We start from the raw sequence: 21,253 nt of genomic DNA, 5'->3' as shown, positions 1-21,253 counted from the left end.
AGTGCACAAGCCTACTTTAATCTCACACTGAGATGATGCCTTCATTAGTAGAAGCTACATCAGCCAGTCTTGTAATTCATGGAGATACTGTGTATGATTTAATTAATCTTGTTCATTTTCCTGCCACTAGAAAATGCAGGATCAATCTTGTTCATTTATCCAATATCCGCCCTAAGATTTTAAGGTGATGTTCGGTCTACCAGGTTTTGATGGAAAAGCTACAAAAATGTATACCAAAGTTTTGAGGTTTATTCTTCTGCAGTTCTGGCTACTTCCTTAAAGATGAAAAGAACATTTCAAAACCTTCTCAATTTAAACAGAGTGAGAAAGTTTTCCATTCCATCATGAAAAAGCATCTTTTAACTCAGCATCTGGCATTTAATGTTGCATTACTGTGCCACCCTCCTTTACTCTTTCTTTACTAATTTTGTGCAACAACAGAAGTTATCTGAGGTTCAATTTTTAATAAATGGGTAAGAACACCGGGTTAGGCCAGGAAAGGAAAGTCTCTGCTAGATCTCAAATTAAAAAAGAAAGCTCAATTTTACAGAAATCAATATTGGCCTTTATTGAGCTTTCACAATGTATTGCCCTCAATATACTACTAGTTACACCATTCTAGTTCAATCTAATTTATGTGAAATACTTTCTTGAGTTAAATGAAAACAAATAAATCAGCAAGTAAAAGTGTTAACTATTCTATTCACACCTTAAGCTCTAGAGTTGATTTTAAAGACTTGTTTCTCTCTCTTATATGTTACTCTAAAGCAAATTATTAATAAATAAAGATGTTTCTTTGACATGGACAAGGGAACTGGTAGGCACTTTATACTGTATATCTATCAAATGAATTGCCTGTAAAGTCTGGCTGGGATGGAGTTCACAATCTTCACAGCAGTTGATACAATGCTATACTTTGGATTTGTGGCCACAACACTGTTGATAATACACCTGTGTTTTGGCTATTGCTGAGTGGTGATACTTTGGTAACTGCATCATTTTAGTTTTGCTAGCCTTGCACAATTATATTTCTCGTTTTGCTAATTTCAATGAGCCAACCTCCAAGCACCTCATTAAGCAAGGACTACACACACACAGACATACGTAAGAGTCAGCAGCACTTCCCTATTGGTAGATTTTCTTCACAACCCCTTCTCTTCCCTTTTTCAGGCACTCTGTAGACTTTGTCAAACAGATGCAAGGACCACATGAGCCATGTGAATCAATCTGTACACAAACCTTATTCAACAAACTACAGTGAACTCCCAAATTCTGTTTTCCCACTGAAGCTCAGAGTACACAAGCTTCGAAGTCTGAATCTGAGTATTACAGTTTTGCATTTGACTCATCCAAAGGTAAACCCCAAGTCCCCGGGATGAGCAGAATGCTTTCTCTCAGAAACTTGGACTGCAAGTCTGCAGGAGATGGCATTGTGAAGAAAACTGAGTAACACCTGAAGTATACGTCACATACTATAGTATGTCCAGTGTGTCAGTGGCATATTTAATCAAATTTTCTTCAGTCAGCTATTTTTGGAGATAACCATTAAATGAGTGATTCACTCTGCCTCAGGAAAAAAAAAAAAAAAAAAAAGGAAAAAAAAATGAGAGCATTGCCAAGTCAATTCTCCTCCTTCTTCTGCACAAAGATTATAGTACAGCACATAGGATGTTGCCTCTAGCGGATATGGTTATATAAGGGCAAGACAAAAATGAGGGTCAGTATCATCATGACTGACTGTCACATACCTATTAAATTCACATATGTAAAAGGATGCTACAAGGTCTATGGGTGCTGCAACTGATGCTCCCTTTCTGCAAAACAAGCTTGTCCTTTCCCAACTTTCAGCACTGCACCCAAACACATCTGGCTATTAGGTGCACAAGATGGGCAGGGAAAGACAAGAGGAAAGCAGAAATCTTTAGACCAGCTTGCTTGGTTGACAGAACAGACAACATATGTGAGGTCTTCTGATAAATGTTACACTTTGAAGGATAAAACAGAATATTCAGATCTGCAGTCAAACCCACTGCCTTTTTTTAATTACTGTTGTAGTAAAATAGGAAACTAGTACAAGTTTGTTAAATGAGAAAAGACACTGGTATCCTTTCAGAATAATGTTCAATATGATCATACATTCCAGGGCCTATGGTCTAAATTTATGGGCTACTCTTCTGCACATCCCAGAATACTCTCCTTTAACAGGCAGCTGAGGGCATTTTGCACTGGAACTGACTGTTGTGAACAAACCTTTTTGGCAAGGCCTGGTTCAGAAGTTTCAGAAGTGCCAGCACACAGTGAAAATACTGTGATTATCTTCCCTTATCAATGAGAGAGTCAAGATTCCTTCTTCTGTTTCTGTAACCTTATGCATGTTATCACCATATATACAGATTTTAAGGGTTTAACAGTTCTAAAAGATATGATACCCAGCAAAAATGTAAACCACACCAAATACTTTAAACACAAGCCAAATTTTGCCAAATTCCTTACTGTAAGATGATAACATAAATAATGTAGCAGATTTCAACACCAGCATTTAGGATTATCATTGACCTTACTCTCATTTACACTGTGACAGCATTTAAAGGGGTAGCAAAACGTAGTGCAGGACATAAGCCACATGATTAATTGCTCTAAAGTAGAAAAAAACTACAGTCAGAGAAGTCAGAAGTCACTAATCTAAAAATCTCTCCCGCTCTCAAGCAAGATACTAGCCACTGTCAAAAATCTGATTCAACAGCCATCCAGTCCACTTGTCTGCTCCCATTTTCCTTCACATTTTTTCCTCAATTTTCCACTTTAATGAAAAATTCGTATGAATCTAGAACTCAGTCTGTTTAAAACACATCTGATTACCAATACATTTCTAACTGGCATTTCCTACCTTAACTACAATAAGCCTTATGAAAGCTGAGGATACATCAAATAATTTTGTGAAAAGCACTTCTAAGTTACTTAAAAGCAATTTCCAGTTTACTCACTAGAGTTCATATATGCCTCTACCGTTAGTGAACAAAAGCTCTCCTTTGCTCTTAATACATAGGAATTCTATGCCTTGTGCATAAAGCAATTGGATTCCTTCCCTCTTCATTACCTGCTTGCAATAAAACTTGCAGGAGAGCATAAACATTTGAGAATTGCCATATGAGAAAATAATGTTAGCAATTTACTTTATCTTGCAATAGGTTTGTAGATATGATTTTTCCTGACACTTATGTTCTAAGAAGCTTAGTCCATTTCCACTTATGACATTACTCACGTAGCCACATCCTAGAATTTTTGAAGAAATACCTGACCTGAAAATAAGCACAAACTGATATTTTCATAATATCTAATTTAAATAGCATTAAAGATGAAATTTGTTATTTTGTTTACCCTCCTATAAAATACCAGCACTTGTTTTTTCAGACTTGCAACTAAAGATGAAGAAATTTAGAAATCAGACTAACTCTTCAGAACTGAGGATACTTTTAGCAAGTGAAGAACTCCTGTTTTGCTTAACAAGCAAAAAAATCAGAAAACCAATGTGCTTTATTGAAACACAAGTAAAACCATGGTGGTATCATTGTGAAGTTGTATGGACTACAGCAACGCCACAATCAAACTTTGATGCAGTTCTAATCAAGAGAAAAACCCTGCATGTCAACAAAAAAGCCACCATTCTTACTTAGCGAACTAGAATTACCTTGAACCAAACAGCCAAGCCAAGGGGAGAACGTAAATTTATTATTTAAGAGTCTATTGTGATTATTTCAGTAAATCACTCACAGACACTCTCACACTCACCTGGGTAAGCCTATTTAAGGCATTCACATTAAGCAAACAAAAAAACCCAAATTGCCTGTTGCTAAATATGATTCTGTACACATGAAGGTTTTTCAGACAAAACACACACCCAAAGGAAACCTTTTTGAAGTGATCCTTGATCCACATCATCACTTTAAAAACCTGGATATGTGGATTTCATTAGATTTCACAGTTAGAGCAAGATACTTGAGCGAGATTATGTAAAATGCCCTACATCTTTAGTCATTTGAATTAAAAACTTCATGGCAGAAATAACGGACCCTGCATCATAATCTTATTCCATTAATATGATTTTATCTGGGTCTAGGTTAATACACTAATAATTTCTGTGAAAATGAATTAAGACTATTCCTTTGTTCTTACTTATTGACCAAGCAGTGCCAACATTGTATTTTAACTGAATTTAAAATGTTGGCTCAGATCTCATTTACTTTAGTCAATGTATTCCAAGAAGGTTTAAAGCCTTTTGTCTTATACTTAGCTAAGTACTTAGCTCCTTTCTAAAGCATCAGACAATCTCAGAGGCCCTTTTACCTTGCTCAAAATGACATATGAACCATGTAGAAGCACAATTTCCTGAAATTAAGTTTGCTTTCTTTTTACACTTACTGCTGAGACTACAGCAAAATATCAGAGATAAATCCTTATTCTTATATTAATGCATTAAATATGTACAATAACATAAATAATAGTTCTATGCATTCAGATTCAAATATATTAGGTTCTTAGAGTGGAAAAGTTCAGATAAGGTCTGAAAAAAAGAAGAAAAGCTCTTTTTCCTAAATTTGATACATGGAAAAAGCATCAAAAGATAGCAAGATGATTGCTAGGTAATGGACACAATGGGATGTAGTAACTTGAAGCTGAGCTAGGGATGACAAGACTGCAGAACAGGAGAGGCACACAGTCTGAGCCCAGAGGTTTAACGAGTTTTCCAGAGATTCTGGGGGCAAAGACTTGAGCAGAGTTTCCTGCAGCTGTAAATCTTTGAAACTACTGCATTTGAGCACAAAAGCAAGGACCTGTTTACAAGGACACAAAAGGCAGAGGAAAAGCTGTTTATCAACACTTTTCCTGTTTTGTATTATCTTGTCATGGAACTTGATTTAGATAAAATGGAAGAATTCTGCTTTTAATCCAATAAAACCTGGGGCCTGCATCTTATAGAACTCACTATGAAGCAGAAAACCTAGACTAATCCGTTTTACAGCTAATCCAGCGTCCTGTTATGAGATCTATAAACTGGGTTAGGGTCAAAGTGTTTTAATGCATCTCAGATTGCAAGCTGTGAAATGCAATAAACACGGTTTGTATTTTTGTAAGCCATTTTAAACACACCTTCAGTTTTCAAATCACATATTATGGTTACATGAACTCAGCTTACACATTCCTACCTGATTTCTATTGAGCTCATTAGCCTCAGCAAAATTACAATAAAGCAGCTATATCAGTTCCAGTTCCTCATTAAACAATTTTCTTTTATAACTTTACTTTCAGAAACCTTTCAAGTAACACATAATACAACATCATTGTACTTAATCAAAACTAAAGGGCATTTATTTGTAATTCCTTCTTCATATATTTCCAGACAAGAAAAAGCTGTTTCAGGCATGGCAACTGACTGAGCTCAAAGTAAAAAAACAATTAAAGAAATGCCTTCTATCCCTATTAATGAAGGTATGCTTCTCAGTTTTTTCCTTAACAAAAGTGCTTTTTGTTTCTGAAAAATGCTTTTTACGTGAAACTTCATTCAATATCAAGACCCTACACCCTTAGCCAGCAATCAGCCCATACCTTAGAACTTTCCAGGTGCTTGTATCTTACTCACTGGTTAGTCCAACGTGAAATGTGCTACCTGTTAACAAAATGAGTGTGATCACAGTATGTCTGTCTCCAGCAGCTGGTGTTACACATGCTGCCTTTGCAAATAGTGGACTTCTAGATATTGGTCTCTGCAGGTGCTAACCCTCAAATTCCTTAGGCCTGCAGCCTCTTTCCAGTGGCCAGCACCAGCCTCTTGCCACACTTGTCTGGTAGCTGAACTTGAAGTTTGCAATAGTTCGTTCACATACAGGCAAGGAAGAGACAATGCACTCACGCGCAATAGTTGCAAATCGCATTTGGCAAGAATACAGAATAGCCTGCAGAGATCAAGTGAAGGCTCAGACAACCTGCCCAACTACCCCTTTTTATCTACTTTCCCCTGCTTCGTCATGCTTGTTACACCCCAATCCACCATGATTTCTGTATTTCCTTGGTTTGGTCTCTGTCACTTAAACATCCCATAATAAGCTGCGTACAATATTTTCTCTCACATCCCCAAATTCTTTTCTCTCTGCATTCCACAACAAGTCCTATAACCAATCATGCAATCACCCCTTACTTGCCTGGTATTCCTGGGAGAGAACCTTTTCCTTGACCCACCTCACTACTGTCCTCTGATGTACTAGAAGAAGATCACTGGCTCTCTTTTTACTGATTAGATTACTCCAACTTCACCTCCCTGCTGATGTTCTTCTGATTCTCACAATCTTTATGTTTTAGTCAGTCTTACAGCATCACACTGAATAGTATTTCATATAAACAACCTCTGAGTCAGGACATTTTACTCAGTGTTGGATTCATACTCTGTGCTGGTATTGTTTCTGTCATTATCACAAACAGTATACTACAAAACACTTTATGAAGTCTAAGCATACTATTTCTCTAGAGATGCATTTGAAAAAGCCTCTCAGTTAGCTCCACAGAAATTCAATCCTCCCAGTGACAGCATCAGACTAAAAGAGCCCCACAGGTTAATTTTTCTTACTTTTGTATCAGCTTGTTGCTTTCTTTAACATCTAGAGAAGTTTGGAGAGAGCTGATGAGTACTTTATCATCCTCATGTATACATATATATAATTCTGTTTCACAAATGCAGAACATAGTGAGAGGGAGCAATGTTTAATAAATACTGATGCATTATGAGCTACATTAGTTTCTTCTGCCAGTCAGGATATTTTTTTCTCAGTTTTCTCATTTCAAAGTTAATTACTTTGAAACAATTACTTTAAAAGCTAATTTTAACCTATCATATGCAATACCAAAATGAATTTCGCTTTACTTGGGGAGGCTCCATTTTCTTTGTCTTCATCCTTCATATCACAATAATCTTTAACATGAACTATCAATAAGCACTGCAGTCTCCATCTCAACTAGAAATAAGTCAAGCTTTTTTCTGCTTTCAATCCTCCAGATTAAATAAATGTGAACCTATACGAAATCTCTGTGTATTCTGAAATAGAATACTTAAACCATCCTTACAACATGTAAAAGCCTTTTCTAGCTTTTATCTTCATAGCTTCAAAGCCTTCACAGTTTCAAAGATGCTAAGTTTTAAAACTGGTCCTTCAGAGTAATATTACAAGGCCTCCGATTTGTTTGTTCAGTGTGGAGAGTTAGGGAAAAGCGTGCGGAAGAAATCGGGATGTACTCTCCCTCAGAGATCTGCTCCGGATCTGAGCTCACAGCCAGACGTGAGCTAGAGGAAATGACCACTACTATCTAGGCTATAAAGACCCTTGCAACCCCTCAATAAACGCCATTTGCTGTCCACCACATTGGTGTCCTGGAGCTGATGGACCAAGTGACCCTGGGTTAGGGCCCCCGTGCTGGACTTGAACCAGGTCGCCAGGCAACATCTGGTGCCAAAACCCGGGAAAACATCGGGAACCGATGGCCCAGATTTTGGGGTTCGCCTGACCAAGCGGCCATTCAGCTAGATTTGAACGGCGAGGGTGACGTCCCCTGGACCAGCGAGGAGCATGGAAGCTGTCGTGAAGGTCGTAAGTGAGATCCACATGCAGTGGAATATTGATTGTAAGCTTAAGGATTTTATTCTCGCAGTGCCGAGATTAATTAAGCTGGGGGCCATAGAGAGCCCAGTAGAAATTCTCCATCCTGACTGAGGACACCATGTCCTCCGGCTCAGGGAAACCCCTTAAATCGTGGGGCAAAGTTATCCAGTTCAGTCATCCATTTCAACATTTATACTAAGATTCAGCCCAAGCTGTTTCATTTACACTAAAATAAACCACTTTTAAACCAAGGGAAAAATACACTGATATCTACTTAGAGTGTAAACTGAGGGTTAAATAGGTAAGACAAAAAAATCTGTATGTTCTCTTGAGCAGAAGTCATCCTTGTTACTACACAGTGTAAAATACACTTTCTGCCTAGAGACAAGCTTGCAGCACCTTACTCTGACATGAAGTACAATATTCTCAAGTTGAGAGACAATACTTGCTGAGCAGAGAGTCAGGACAGATTTATTTTGCAATGGTAAAGTGGCATGCCTGGGGAACAAACTCAAATCTGCCCCCTTTGCTTCTAACTGCAGGTTAATTTTATAAAGGAAAAATTTCAAGTAAAACTGGAACACAAGCTCATCCAGCTGCAATTCTTTTTTCAGCAGAACCAAGAGTCATTCATTGCAGATAGGTTAACATTTCTGAGTGATATATGTAAGGAAATTGGCATTAAAGAGCTGCCAGTTATTTGAACAACTAGACAACTGGTAACTTAATTTTGCATCATAATCATCATCTGAAAAAATTATCTAGCGAGAAACTTGCCCATTTCCTTCAAATTGTGTTGAAAGACTCTGCTGCTTTCCCTCTACCCCTACCACAGCTACAGTGCTATTTTCCAACTACCTTTGAGTTAAAACTTTGTGAAGACATAATTATGCAACAGTATGAATGCCAGAGTCATAAAAGGTTCCATGCAACTGTTCCAGTGTCAAAAGCAACTATCAAAATGCAATAAATTCAACAGTCCAAAAAAATACTCTTTTTAGCAAAAAGGCACATAATACCAATGTCAACTACAAATTTAAACTGGAAGACAGACAAAGTTGTTGTACGACACCAGAAGATTGCTGAAACCTCTTTTGGCATATTATTATTATTATCATCATCATCGTCATCATCCATTTAAAGCTTAAGCTCATGTTGGAGATTTAATTTTGCCAGTACCATCTAAAGTAATTTTTTTAAAAAAATAATCAGTGTCTTTTCAGTGAGATTTGTACATCTGACAGATTTTCCTACTACACCATTGCCCTATCTTGATGGTAGCACACCAGTGTGAGATTAAGCACGTTCTAGCTTAAGCATGGTAAAGTGAAACAGAACACACAAAAGCACTTGATTGCTTTGCCCATGCTCCAGTACTTGTATTATTTTAGAAAAAAAGAAAAAGCCTATTGTTCAAAACAAGATAAGATTATTATTTTGAGCAACATTATTTAAATTAAAGTCTTTTTCCTCTTATCAGCTTCATCTTATCCAATCTCTACTCTCCTTTACATTCAGTTCCATGTTTCAGTACCACTTAGGTAAATGCATTGTGCATTTTGTTCCTGTACATTTGACTGATTGTACACAATCTCCTAGCTAGCACTGTAATTTTTATAAAACTTTCTAGATGAGATTGTATATTTGCAGTTTTAATCATGCATGGTCTTGTGGTTTCAAATGTCTCAGAATGCCTTTTTTCTAAAGCATCCACCCATGAGTAAGGCTGTTTTAGTACATGCTTGCTTAAATATGTCCACTTAATATTGTTCAATATACAAATAAGCATATGTAATGTTGTCTCAATTGTCTCAAAGCCACCTGGAAAAAAGATGAAGCTTATCACAAGCTGAAAATGCCATCTGATAAGAAGTATTATCAACTGAAACCCAGGGCAGTACTATGTTTCAAACCTGCATGGAGCAAAAGTGTAATGGAGGATCAATTAAAACTAAGAAAACTTGAAACACCTTTCTGGTAAAAACAGTTTGGCAAGTTAAACAAAGGCAAATTTAACCAAAGCAGACCCTATTCAAGCTTTTACTCTTTTTTTAGATTCTACTTGTATAGAATTGTTAAAAATTGCATTAAAATACTGCTCTGCTGCAGACCAGAGTTGAGAGGATCAAGCCAATACAGCAAACATACAGTGGGCTGAAGAAAAAAGTGATACCCTTCCTGAATGCTGACTCCTTTTCCAATATTAAAAAGATAAAAACATTTCTTTTTTCTGACAAAAAAGGTGTTTCTTTCATTGCTTCTACCTGCAATATCCATTTCTTAATTTCTTTCTCTTCAACTGCAAATATGTAATAAGAACCATGACAGATTAATTTCATTAAGTAAGCTATTTTTCACGGCAATCCTCAAACAGAAGAAGTCCTTTGTTACCAGCAAAAGGAATGAATAGCACAGTTTCAGGAAAAATCTAATTTGATTTGCTTTCCTCCAGACTAGCATTAAAAACAACCAAAGAACCCAAAATAATCTGATCTCTTCCGTAAGACTGAGAAGAATGATTAGAAATGTAAAACCAGGCTGGGAGACGTCCACAGACTGTAAAATGCAGACTGAGAGAAGAAGCCTTAAAACTCTTCACCCTTTTTGTGGGGGGTAGGAGGCAGGGAAACAGGTTGCCCTATGTCTTATCACATACTCCTAAATCCTGAACTTTCATTCTGATCTGCTTAGTCTGAATTTATGAACACAAGGACTCAGAGTATAAATAAGACTATGTATTCAGAGAGCTAAACAGGTTTCTATTTTTCTGTTCCCATGATATACATGACTGGTTTTTTATTACAAGTAATATTTCATTCTATATAAAAATCATAAGGAAATGGTATTTTAAAATGAAATCCCTCAGGCAAACAACGTCAAGGCATCTAGGGAAAAGTTATTATTGACTGTTCAAGTGATTTAGCAAATTATCAACAATACAGTATTGAAACAAAGGAAACATTTAGAATATTGATAACAGGATTCTGAATTTAAATTATCATTCAGGTCAATATTTGTGAATCCACTTACTCCCATAAGTTAAAAGTAACAACTTAATCACTTAAATCACTTTCACCAAACACTCAGATCACTTTCACCAAACTGGTGTTTATGTGAACATTTATGTGAATATTCTGTAGGCTTTCATTTCTCCCATGCATTCTTACAGTGTTATCCAGTTTTAAAGAAGTGAAAAACACTAAAGCACTATTTCTGCAACTAATTTCTCCTCTCCAAGTTATTAGGATGATAACTTGTAATACTTTGGATAAGCAAATTACATCCCAGAGAAATAAGGGGGACTGATAGTTCCTCTTGCCTCAATTGTCCAGGCAGGTTGGTTTTTGTGAGTTTTAAGTGTCTTTGGGGAAAAACAAACAAACCATCCTAACAAGCTAGGTATAGTTCTTCCTATTTGGTTAAATGAGTATTTGACATATTGTTTTTTCCTGAAGAGGAAAAGTTGCTAGTATGACTTGCCCCCACTTTTGAGGGGCTCTCCAGTATGTTTTAAATGCAAATGAACCAATGTCTGTACCTCTGTAACACAGGCCATCTGGAGCTGCCTGGTACCAGCTGACTGAGAGGCAGCAGCTCACTGTTACTGCCAACTTTAATCTGCCAATTTAGTCTTTGTTTTGGGGAAGAAAAACAGCATTTGATATACTACCACTGAAAAATAACCTCCAACTGACCCATTCCTGTCATTTGAAATAACTTTATACAAAATCAAGAGCCAGTTTCAAATTCAAAATGCAATATAATAAAACAAACTAACTCAACAGTGTCATATTGAACTTCAGTTAATCAAGTGTAACTACTGCAGTCCTTCAGAACCATTCATCATCCTGATATGTTCAGCAGAATGAAAAAATCTTTAACTGAGTGTTGATATTAGTTTGCAAATGCACAAGTACTTAGTGGAAAAAAAAAAAGTAGTTTGTTCTTTATATCCTAACTTTACTGTCCCAGTACAACACAACCTTCTCTTAAAGGGTTTACTTCCATAACTCAGATGGTCCTCAACATGCAGTATTTTGCAGTGAAAACATCACAATATTTTCATGACAGTACTCAACCCATGTGAAACCTCTAAACTAAACAGTGAAGAAAGCTACACAGCGATGAACCCAAACACTTCCAAAGCATTCAGTGTCACAGACTTAGCTGAACTTTCTAATTTTGGATATCAGAAATATTTACCAAGTTTTCTATGGACAGTTTTCCAAATAACTTCTGGGCTGTTAGCACTGTTGCACACCATGTTTTCTTTATTTAAACTAGACTACATAAAAAGTTGAATCCTACAAAAATCTGAACATTTAGGCACACCAATTTTCTTTTTTACTCTGGGAGCCTCATAGCATCATATTTAGTGATGCCTTTTTTATTTGGATTTGTACTGCAGAAGTACATAAACAGACATCTTGAAAAAAACTAAGGAGTCCTAGTTGCTCTGAAATTCAAGAAGTCATACAGCTCAGTCCAACTTGTCTGTTCTAAACAGTGCAAAGCAAATGCCTTTACAAAATGAAGTATTATTCCTTATACTCTTTGATTGCTTGTGAACAATATTCCTCAGTTCACTCTGCAGCTCTTGTTTATCCTTGGGGCACACAGTTTTCCCAGTTCACACACTGGCCATGTCCCTGATTGCTCATCCTGAATGACTTAAATGCACCTCATCTCCTTTCAGTGGAAAGCAGGTACAAGGCAGATAGAGTGCATACAGAGCCTGTTCCAACCTGCTGCATGAAGAAAGCATGAAGCTTACTTAAAGTGCTCCTCTGTGCTCCAAAGAAAGTTTACCTAAACTATCTACACAGGTTAAATTTTGTTTCAGAAAACTACTATGAGAATGATCCTTTAAAAACCCAAGCTTGAAGAATGTCTTAAATTAAAAAGATGACACACAGATGAGTTCCATTTGAGCAGACAACGCTGAGACATTAATAATGAAATAATATATGCTGCAGTACTTCAAACATTTTGCAGCTGTTACAACAGCACGATTATCTAATACAGATATATTTACCAAGTTCCACATTTTGTAGAACAAGCATTTAAAATCAAAATACTTCTTTTTATTTGCCTAATCATTAACTGGTAATCTAATGACTTTTCAAATGTAAATCTAATCAGTGGCATTAGAATTGTTTTTTATTTCAAGTGATAGGATAATCCCTCAGCTGTAACTATCTTCTGCTGTCACTTTCCCTCAACCAAATACTCCCAGCCACATAACAAGATTCACATATCCTTTCAAAGGGAAACCCTCTCTCCCAGCCCAGAAGTAGATCTTTGGGCTCTAGAAAGTTAACCTTTCCATACCACAGAAATATTTTTAACCTTTACAACTGAAGTATATTATTATAAGGACCAAAATAAAAAAATTAACTTGGCTGGATGCCCTCATAAAGCTTCAGTAATCAACAATTCTAATGTTTTTATTGTCATCCATAAACTTACTTTAATCTCATACCATATCAATAACGATAGCTCAGTGAAACTTCACAAATTGTCATAACAAAATCTGCTTCTGCACTAACTCATTCCAAACTTGCTTTCTAATTTAAGAGAAATGATATTTGTATTGGGGAGGGGCATTTTTTCCCCCCTCCAAGCATGCATGTATATATTTTTGTATCTTCTCTCATTACGCAAAATGAAAAAATACTGTATCTGAAAGCTGAATTAGAATCATAGTCTGTGAACACATAATGTTTTTCATAATCGTAACACAGCACTATAAACTGATAGATAGAGACTCTGATGCATTCTGCAGATTACACTACCTGGATTCACAAGATTGAAGAGACAACATCTGTATTAAAAGAAATTAATACCTTTAATACTAAGATTACCCATTTCATTTTTGTTTAGTATTAACTCTGCAGAAGTGCACATGAAATTTTAATTGCACCTACACTGCTAAGGCTGCTCATTATGCTTTGACAAAGCTGTGGAAAGAAACACCCTTAAGTTGCTTGCTTGTCATGCTTTGTGACATGATCTTAGTTGCAAATTTTCAAGTTACTTAGAGTTAGTAACTAAATTCTACAGATTACACATCCATGTTTAAAATGGATTCATTTATCAAAGACAGCATTAGATGATAATACAGGACTCAATAAAACTGACAATTTTCTGTGCAAGAATAGTAGTGGTTCATGACCCTGAGGTTAGCTCAGCTGGTCAGAGCAGGATGCCACCAACACCAAGACTGGGGGCTCAACCCCCATATGGGCTGTGTACCTAATAGCTGGACTTGGTAATCCTTGTGGGTCCCCCCCTTCCACCTCAAGGCTCTTCGGTGATCTTAAAAAACCTTAATGAGATTTACCGTCTGAGCCTAAACTTTAACAAAGCTTAACCCATTTTCCTCTTGTCCTAAACACATTCCTCATCGTATGGTCAACCAACCTTTGTATACGTAACAGCACAAACAATTAACATAGATTAACCAGATTACAATTCATAGATATATATATATATATATACACACAAATTAATTTTTTCCCCAAATCTCTGAACATATCGAATATTATGTGCCATTTTTAAATAACTGGAAAAAAGATAAACTCTTATTACCTTTTCGGCTGTTAACTGTTTTGATGGTTTTTCTGATTCTCTCTCTTTCTTTTTCTCTTCTTTCTTTTTTTCTTTTTCCTTCTGCAAAATGAAGAAGTATTTTGCTAGTAACCAATCTGCAAACATATTGAATGTCTACAGCCATACAGACAATAAACAGATATTTTCAGTTACTCCCTTTTAAACCAGAGTTTATGCTTCTATCTTCTCTCCTTCCAGAAGGACTCATTTTCCTCAAATACTAATACTAAAAATACTGTGACTTCTAGATTAAATTCAAGAAATTCCCTTTTCACCTGTTCAACTGCTTTTCTGCTTAATAAGCAGAAGGAAAAAAGAACCAGTATTGCTTCTCCTAAGCTAAAAAGCTGAAGAGAAAAAAACATCTACAAGTATCTCCTTTAACTCTGATAGCCTCTGTCATTGAGGGTGGATGTCAATTGCTTTGACCAAAGAACTAGACTAAGGCAAATTGCACACTGCTTTCTACAGAAAGGTACTAATTTTAAAAAATACTCCTGAACATAAAAAAAATGCCTTGGCCCATCTGACAGGCTAGCTGAGTCATGAGACATTATGTTGTTCCAGAAAGTGAAAATATAAAGAGTCATTTACTTTGAATGTACCGTAATGACACCACAGAAATTTCTTCACCTTAGCTTTTAATGAATGAATGTGCCAAAATTACTGACCCATCTGACTGAAGCAAAGCATAAAATATTCCTTAAGCAATAACACGAAGAAGATACAGATTTTCTAGGTCAGCAATTGCTTTGACAAAGTGCCTGCCTGCATTTACCTCCTACAACTACAGATTAGTACTAGTGAGTATATTTGAACACTAAATGGATGAAACAAGAGTTTTCCATCTGTAATAAAGACAATGAAATAGGAGTTCCTAAATGTTCTTTCAGCCATTAGAGTTGTACCCATTTGTTCAAAGCTTCAAAACAGCCTTGTTGGAGATAACACTACTTTTTATAAGTTTCCCAATATTAGGAGGAAGGTTGAGAGGCTACATCTGCCCATGCAGCTCCAGTATTAAAAATAAAACAATTAATAGTTTATGTTAATAAGGAATGTGGTTTGTGGCATTTTTCTTCTTTTTTTTTAACATCCAGTATATACAATGTTAATTTTTTTATAACATTGCATTTACTTAATATAATTCTAACACTCAGATGAAGTTTTTTGTTTGGGGTTTTTTTTGGAGGTTACTGGGCACATGGGGACCCAAGTAACACATTTTTCAGAACTTCCAGTAATCCATTTTCAAACCTTTCACCATATTGACCAGATGGATGGGGTCTACTCAAGTCCCAACTAAACCATGTAAATTATTTCATGAGGCATTAACCTCAACACTCAGCTCCTGGAAAATCAGACTATCACACCAAGCACTGACTTACAAGCAATGAAAGTAATGACCACCGTCATGAAATGCCAATAGGGGAATTTGGAGCATCTATTTTGATGAAAAGAAACAGAGTAACTTAGATTTCAATGAATATAAGAACACAGATGAGAACAAGTGGTCCAAACTAGGGGCCTTGCCAATACTGTATCTCAGCTGTGGAACTGCAAGGTGTTCAAGAAATGTCTGTATGACACGGGTAAGTATAGAGCAGTACTTTATTTTGAGGTCACATAATAACCTGAGACTTGCACTGTTACTGAACTAGGATTACAAATGCTCAGCCATGCCTTTCAATGAAGCTCAGCCTTTCTTCCACTACTGTTTCAGTGACCCTAGTACCAACCTGCATTGTAATATACAGACAAGTTACACGGTCAGAGAAACAACTTTTCGAAAACTCTTTCACTTTCTGTTCCCACACCCCACTCCAACCTTCTCAAGTTCAATAATTTAAATAAACGTAACCTCTTCTCCCATGGAAACTTAGACAACTGCATCAAAAGAAGTATGACCAGCAGGTCAAGGGACATGATTTTCCTCCTCTCTCTGCTCTCACAGACCCACCCTCTGCAGCTGGGGCCCCCAACATCAGAAGGGTATGGATGCACTGCAGCCCAGAGAAGGGCCACAGAAATGACTGGGCACTGGAGCACCTCTCTCTGAAGACAGGCTGAGAAAATAGGGGTTGCCTGAGTCTGAAGAAGAAAGAAGACTCCAGGGACATGTTATAGCAGTCTTCCTATAACAGCACCTAAAGAGGGCTTCAGGAACAATGGGTAAGGACCCTACCAGGACAATGACAGAACAGGGAATGGCTGTAAACTGAAAGAGGGCAGGTTTAGATTAGATACTAGGAAGAAATTCTTTACTGTGAGGATGATGAGGCACTGGAGCAGACTGCCCAAAGAGGCTGTGGATCCCCTATCCCTGGAAGTGTTCAAGGTCAGTTTGGATGGGGTTTTGAGCAACGTGGTCTACTGGATGGTGTGTGCCCCTGTTCATAGCAGGGGTTGGAACCCCAGGATCTTTAAGGGCCCTTCTAACCAAACCATTCTATCACTCTACAATTCTATTATCTGATTCCTCTCCTCCTGGGAAAGGTGGTTTGAAGTGCCATGTAAGTACTCTTACTTTTCAATCGCAGTACCTTAAATTTCCTTCAATACATTTAAGTGAAAGCAGAGTTAAAGTTTCTGCATTTTTTCAGTATGTTCTGATTTCCAATTTGACTTCAATATTTTTTAAAGTATGTTTTGTCAAAGAAATCCTTCTGGAGTACATCTGGAAACATGTATTTTTCAAGACTTCAAGAACAAGACGGGTTTACAGCAAGTTTCATATAGCAACACTCCATAAAGGTGACTAAATATATATGCCTTTTGTTGCCCTTAATAAATCTCTGAAAGCTTAAAAGTGAATATATTAAGACTTAGAAACACAGGAGAACAGCTTATTTTATCTCCACACCTCACAGAGTCTACAGAAACAGTCTTGATTCCCAGCAACTTTATTTTCATTCATGTAATTTTCACTGTGGACTTGAAAACTCACAAGCCCTTCATCTTCACACTTTCTGATTTCAATATTCAAGCTTTCTGCTTCAGCTCCATTAGATAAAAATGAATTCAGACTAAATAAAAACATTTCTCAGATGTTGTATTCATGCCAGAATTTCAACTCAAGTGTTTCATTACTTGCAAAAGCAGTCAAAAAGCAGTATGAAGATAATAAAATTAAATTGACTTTATTAAATTGGTCTTAAATTCTAACCAAAGATTATTAAATTTTTTTCCAAGTTCCATTTCTTATAACATGGCATACTAGTTACACAGAAGAACTTTCAAATGTGAATACACCAATAGAGACAGACTAGAAAGTAAAGGCAAGTTTTATTCTTGGTGGCTGCTGCTACTCCTGGTACAACTTAAAACACTTCAACAAGGCTTGTGGTCTTAGTCCATGACACTGTCATTTAAATTTTAATTAATGTTTAAATATAGCTGAACCAAAATAATTTATAACTTCTATCCAAATTTTCTGTATTTAGAAGGAAAAAGCTTGATTTATGTTCACATCATAAATTATTTAATATACTGTAGAGTCTCAATTTAGAGTGAAATATCCAAAAGAACCTAACACTGAACATTCACATTCTAAAAATGCATTTTATTATTTTTGCAAATTATGATATTTACTGAAAGTTGACATAAATGACGCCTCATCTACTACTTGCTTGTGTGTTACGTTTTTCAAAGACCCATCTAAACAGTAAATGTGTTAGCATACACACATATCCCAGCCAGAAGAGATATTAAAACCAATATGAGTCAAATTAATTCTGTATTTATCTCCAAGGAGAATGAACTAAATGGCTGGAACAATACTGATAATTTAGAATCTGGAACAAGCAAGTAATAAAAAAAAATATCCGTAATCATACCTGATGAGACAGAACAGTGTCATTCATGCCCATTAGCTGGGAATTAAGTGGGTTTCCACAGTTTTGTGACAATAAAACAGATGAGAACCAGAATTTTGGCACATAAACACCAAGAGGTAACAACAACACATACACTTTGCAGTTATACTGGCTCTTTTCATTTAGCCAGTCCAAGAAAAAAGGAAAGACGTATTTCAAATGTGTGCAGTATTAACAGCAATTCAAGCTCTCAAGTGACCTCAGTAAAATTACTCTATAGAGATGGAAACATTTGTGCAAAGCAGTAACCTGATAAGGGTTACACCCAAAACCAATATACCTCTGCTTTGCTCTTCTCAGCAGCAGCTTGCAGAGAAGGAGAAGATGCCAAAGGCTGAGCAGCATCAGATGATATCTGTACAAAACAGAGGAAAGAAACGAGAAAGAAAATAAGCAAGAACAGCTGGGAAGGGAGGCAGCAGAGGCCGCTAAGAGACATGATTTTAATTCCTTTTTTTTTTTCCCCCAATACTCTTGGTGGTAGCGGTTATACAACATAGGCGAAAAAAAGAGGAGACAAAGAGTTGTGGTTTCTTTCTGAGTACAATATTTAAAGGAAATTTTTCAGGTAGGAAAGTGTGACTTATAATGAAATTCACTAGGACAGAATATAAGAAAATGAACCTGGATAAGATCATATCAAAGCCCTAAGAAAAATAATTAGGTTTCATCCATTGTTTAATTTTTATCCAGTGTAACTACTGAAATATTAATGTCCTGAAGCATGAAGGCAGACTGTCCCAGAGGATGGAGAGAGAAGAGTGCCTTTGTTCTTGTTCAGTGTAACAGAGTATTTTTATTAAGAGGAATTCAAACTAACTCTGAAAGTTATACATTAATTAAAGTTCTAATTAACTCTTCCTTAAGAGCACTCCAAGTACATAAAGAGCTTAGGGTTAATATAAAGCCACATCCTAGCAGCAGATTGAAGGATCAGACAAATGACACTTGTCTTCTAGGAATTGGTATGTAAAATTGCTATTAACACCACTAAACTTCCAAAATTCTCCAAAAGGTGTAAGTTAAATATGCAACAGATACAGTTTGCTCAAAAAAATAGAATTTCTCTAAAGGCATTTTCATACATCTTCCTATCCAATTTTTTATGCATAGCTGATCACTTTAATGGAAACATTATCTTCCTATTCCCCTTATTATAAAAATGCAACTGAAATACATTTTCCAAATATATAGAAGAGCTATAAAGCTGACACTTCTACATTGTTTTGTATCACCTCTATTATATAGAAGGAAAATTTAGAAATAAATGAAGCTATAATAGAGTAGGTCATTATGTTGGACCAAAATAAGCAATTTAAATGACATGTTTTTACCTAGTTTAAAAAAAATAGCTTGCACTAAATGGAAACTGAAAGCTTATAAAAATCCTCATCATATCTCATGTCTAAGTATCCCTATTTCTTACAGAAATTCCTACCAGTTTCTTACTTATACAGCTGGAATATTCATAGAATTTATATGTTTAGTATTTTCACAAAGTCAGAAACTATGTCTATGCTGGAGGAAAGATATTTATAAGGTTTAATTATAAAACCAAATTTTACCTGCAGAAATATGAAACAGAATTCTCATTTCTAAATTTAAAATCCTTGGGTTATTAGCAGAGTTATGGATACACCTGCTGCAATGATGCAGTTTTGCAAACAGTAGCATTCTGTTGCTATAGGAACATCTGGATCCTGTTTATTCCTACTGCACCACATTGTAACCAAATAATGTCAGAAAAATTATTAGGTAATTATACAATATACCGAATTATGTACTCGAAGATTATGCTCCTTATTGAGTTTTCAATTAGATATAAAAGTGTAAAATTCTGATAATGAATCATCTTAAGTATACTTTCAACCTGCTAACAAGTGGGATTTTTGGTTTGTATTTGGAGGTTTTTTTCATTCTTTTGTATGCTTCAGATTTTAGGAGAATTTAAGCTTGATAGCTCTCACAGGTGAACAGCAGGTGACAGCTACTTGCCACACAGAAGAAGGAAAGCAAAATTTCATTTGGGAGTAAGGGAGAAAATCAGCACTGTAGGTGTTTGTCAATTTCCATCCTCCCATAATAGCTCTCAATCTTCAAATCCTCTTCATAATATAAAGGATTATCTAACCTAGAAGAAGACAATCCTATAGAAGGCCTGAAAACAATTATTATAGTTTTGCCAATCAAGTAATGGAATCATAGAACCAATGAAGAATTGTCATGCAAGCTGTAAGCATGAGACAGTGAAAAGCAGTCGCTGTTTAGCCTTGGATATGGAACAAGATTTGCAAGTTGAGAAATGCTCAACCATAATATTTAAAGACAACCAACAGCACAACAAAAAAGAGCACTTGAAAGCACACTTTACACATGCAAATATTCCACTAAGCAAGAGAACAACAGACATATAACTGAAGCTAATCTTTATGAGAAAACACATTACATTGTATAAAGAACAGATTAAGTTGAAAGCAACAGTACAAGGTTGAGGTGCTGAACGGCTTTATCATGACTGCATCGTGTTTAATCTGTTATCTACCAGGCTGCACCAAATAAAGAAAGCTGAATGAAAATATCAAATCAAACTGAGTGGCTAGACAAAGCTAAACATGTAGAATTTTGCAAAGACTTCGACTTCATTTTCCAGAGCATTCTCCTGGAGGAAGTTGCTGCTCAGGGCTTAAACAGGTACACTATTCTCTAGGTACACATGGGCTGGGTGGCCAGGCCCAGAGAATAGTGCTGAATGGAGTCACAACCAACGAGTGGGGTTCCCCATGGTTTAGTATTGGGTCCAGGATTTATCTTTAATATCTCTCTTTACCCAGGATCTGGATGAGGGGATGTCATTCAGTTTACAGATGTTACTAAGCTGGGCAGGAATGTTGATGTCCTGAAGAGCAGGAAGGTTCTGCAGAGGGATCTGGACAAGCTCCATTAACGGCCCAAGGCCAACAGCACAAGGTTCAGTACGATGAAGTCCCAGGTCTTGCACTTGGGACTCTTGGGGATGAGTAACTGGAAAATTGGCCTGGGGGAAAAGGATCTGGTGATGCTGGCTGACAGCCACCTAAATTTCTCCATCAAAATCCAAAAACCAATTTCCAACCCTATTCC

General features: G+C 36.4%; 1 protein-coding gene across 2 annotated transcripts in view; it reads right to left on the bottom strand.

Moving 5' to 3' along the window:
• The window catches only part of SMAP1 (small ArfGAP 1), an 86,321-nt gene that overhangs the window by 25,572 nt on the left and 39,496 nt on the right, over positions 1 to 21,253 (bottom strand). Inside the window, exons 5-6 of one of the 2 annotated variants that reach the window (XM_056486208.1) lie at positions 18,414 to 18,488; positions 14,238 to 14,318 (exon numbers count right to left, since the gene is read on the bottom strand). In XM_056486208.1, the coding sequence (XP_056342183.1) occupies positions 14,238 to 14,318; positions 18,414 to 18,488 (156 nt within the window). The remainder of the gene's footprint in view (positions 1 to 14,237; positions 14,319 to 18,413; positions 18,489 to 21,253) is intronic. The other variant, XM_056486209.1, reaches the window with a different exon arrangement.

The sequence above is a fragment of the Oenanthe melanoleuca genome, chromosome 3 (assembly GCF_029582105.1).
Source record: "Oenanthe melanoleuca isolate GR-GAL-2019-014 chromosome 3, OMel1.0, whole genome shotgun sequence".
Taxonomy (NCBI): Eukaryota; Metazoa; Chordata; class Aves; order Passeriformes; family Muscicapidae; genus Oenanthe; species Oenanthe melanoleuca.
The sequence above is the reverse complement of the archived record's forward strand: the minus strand, read 5'-3'. Positions and strand labels throughout refer to the sequence as shown.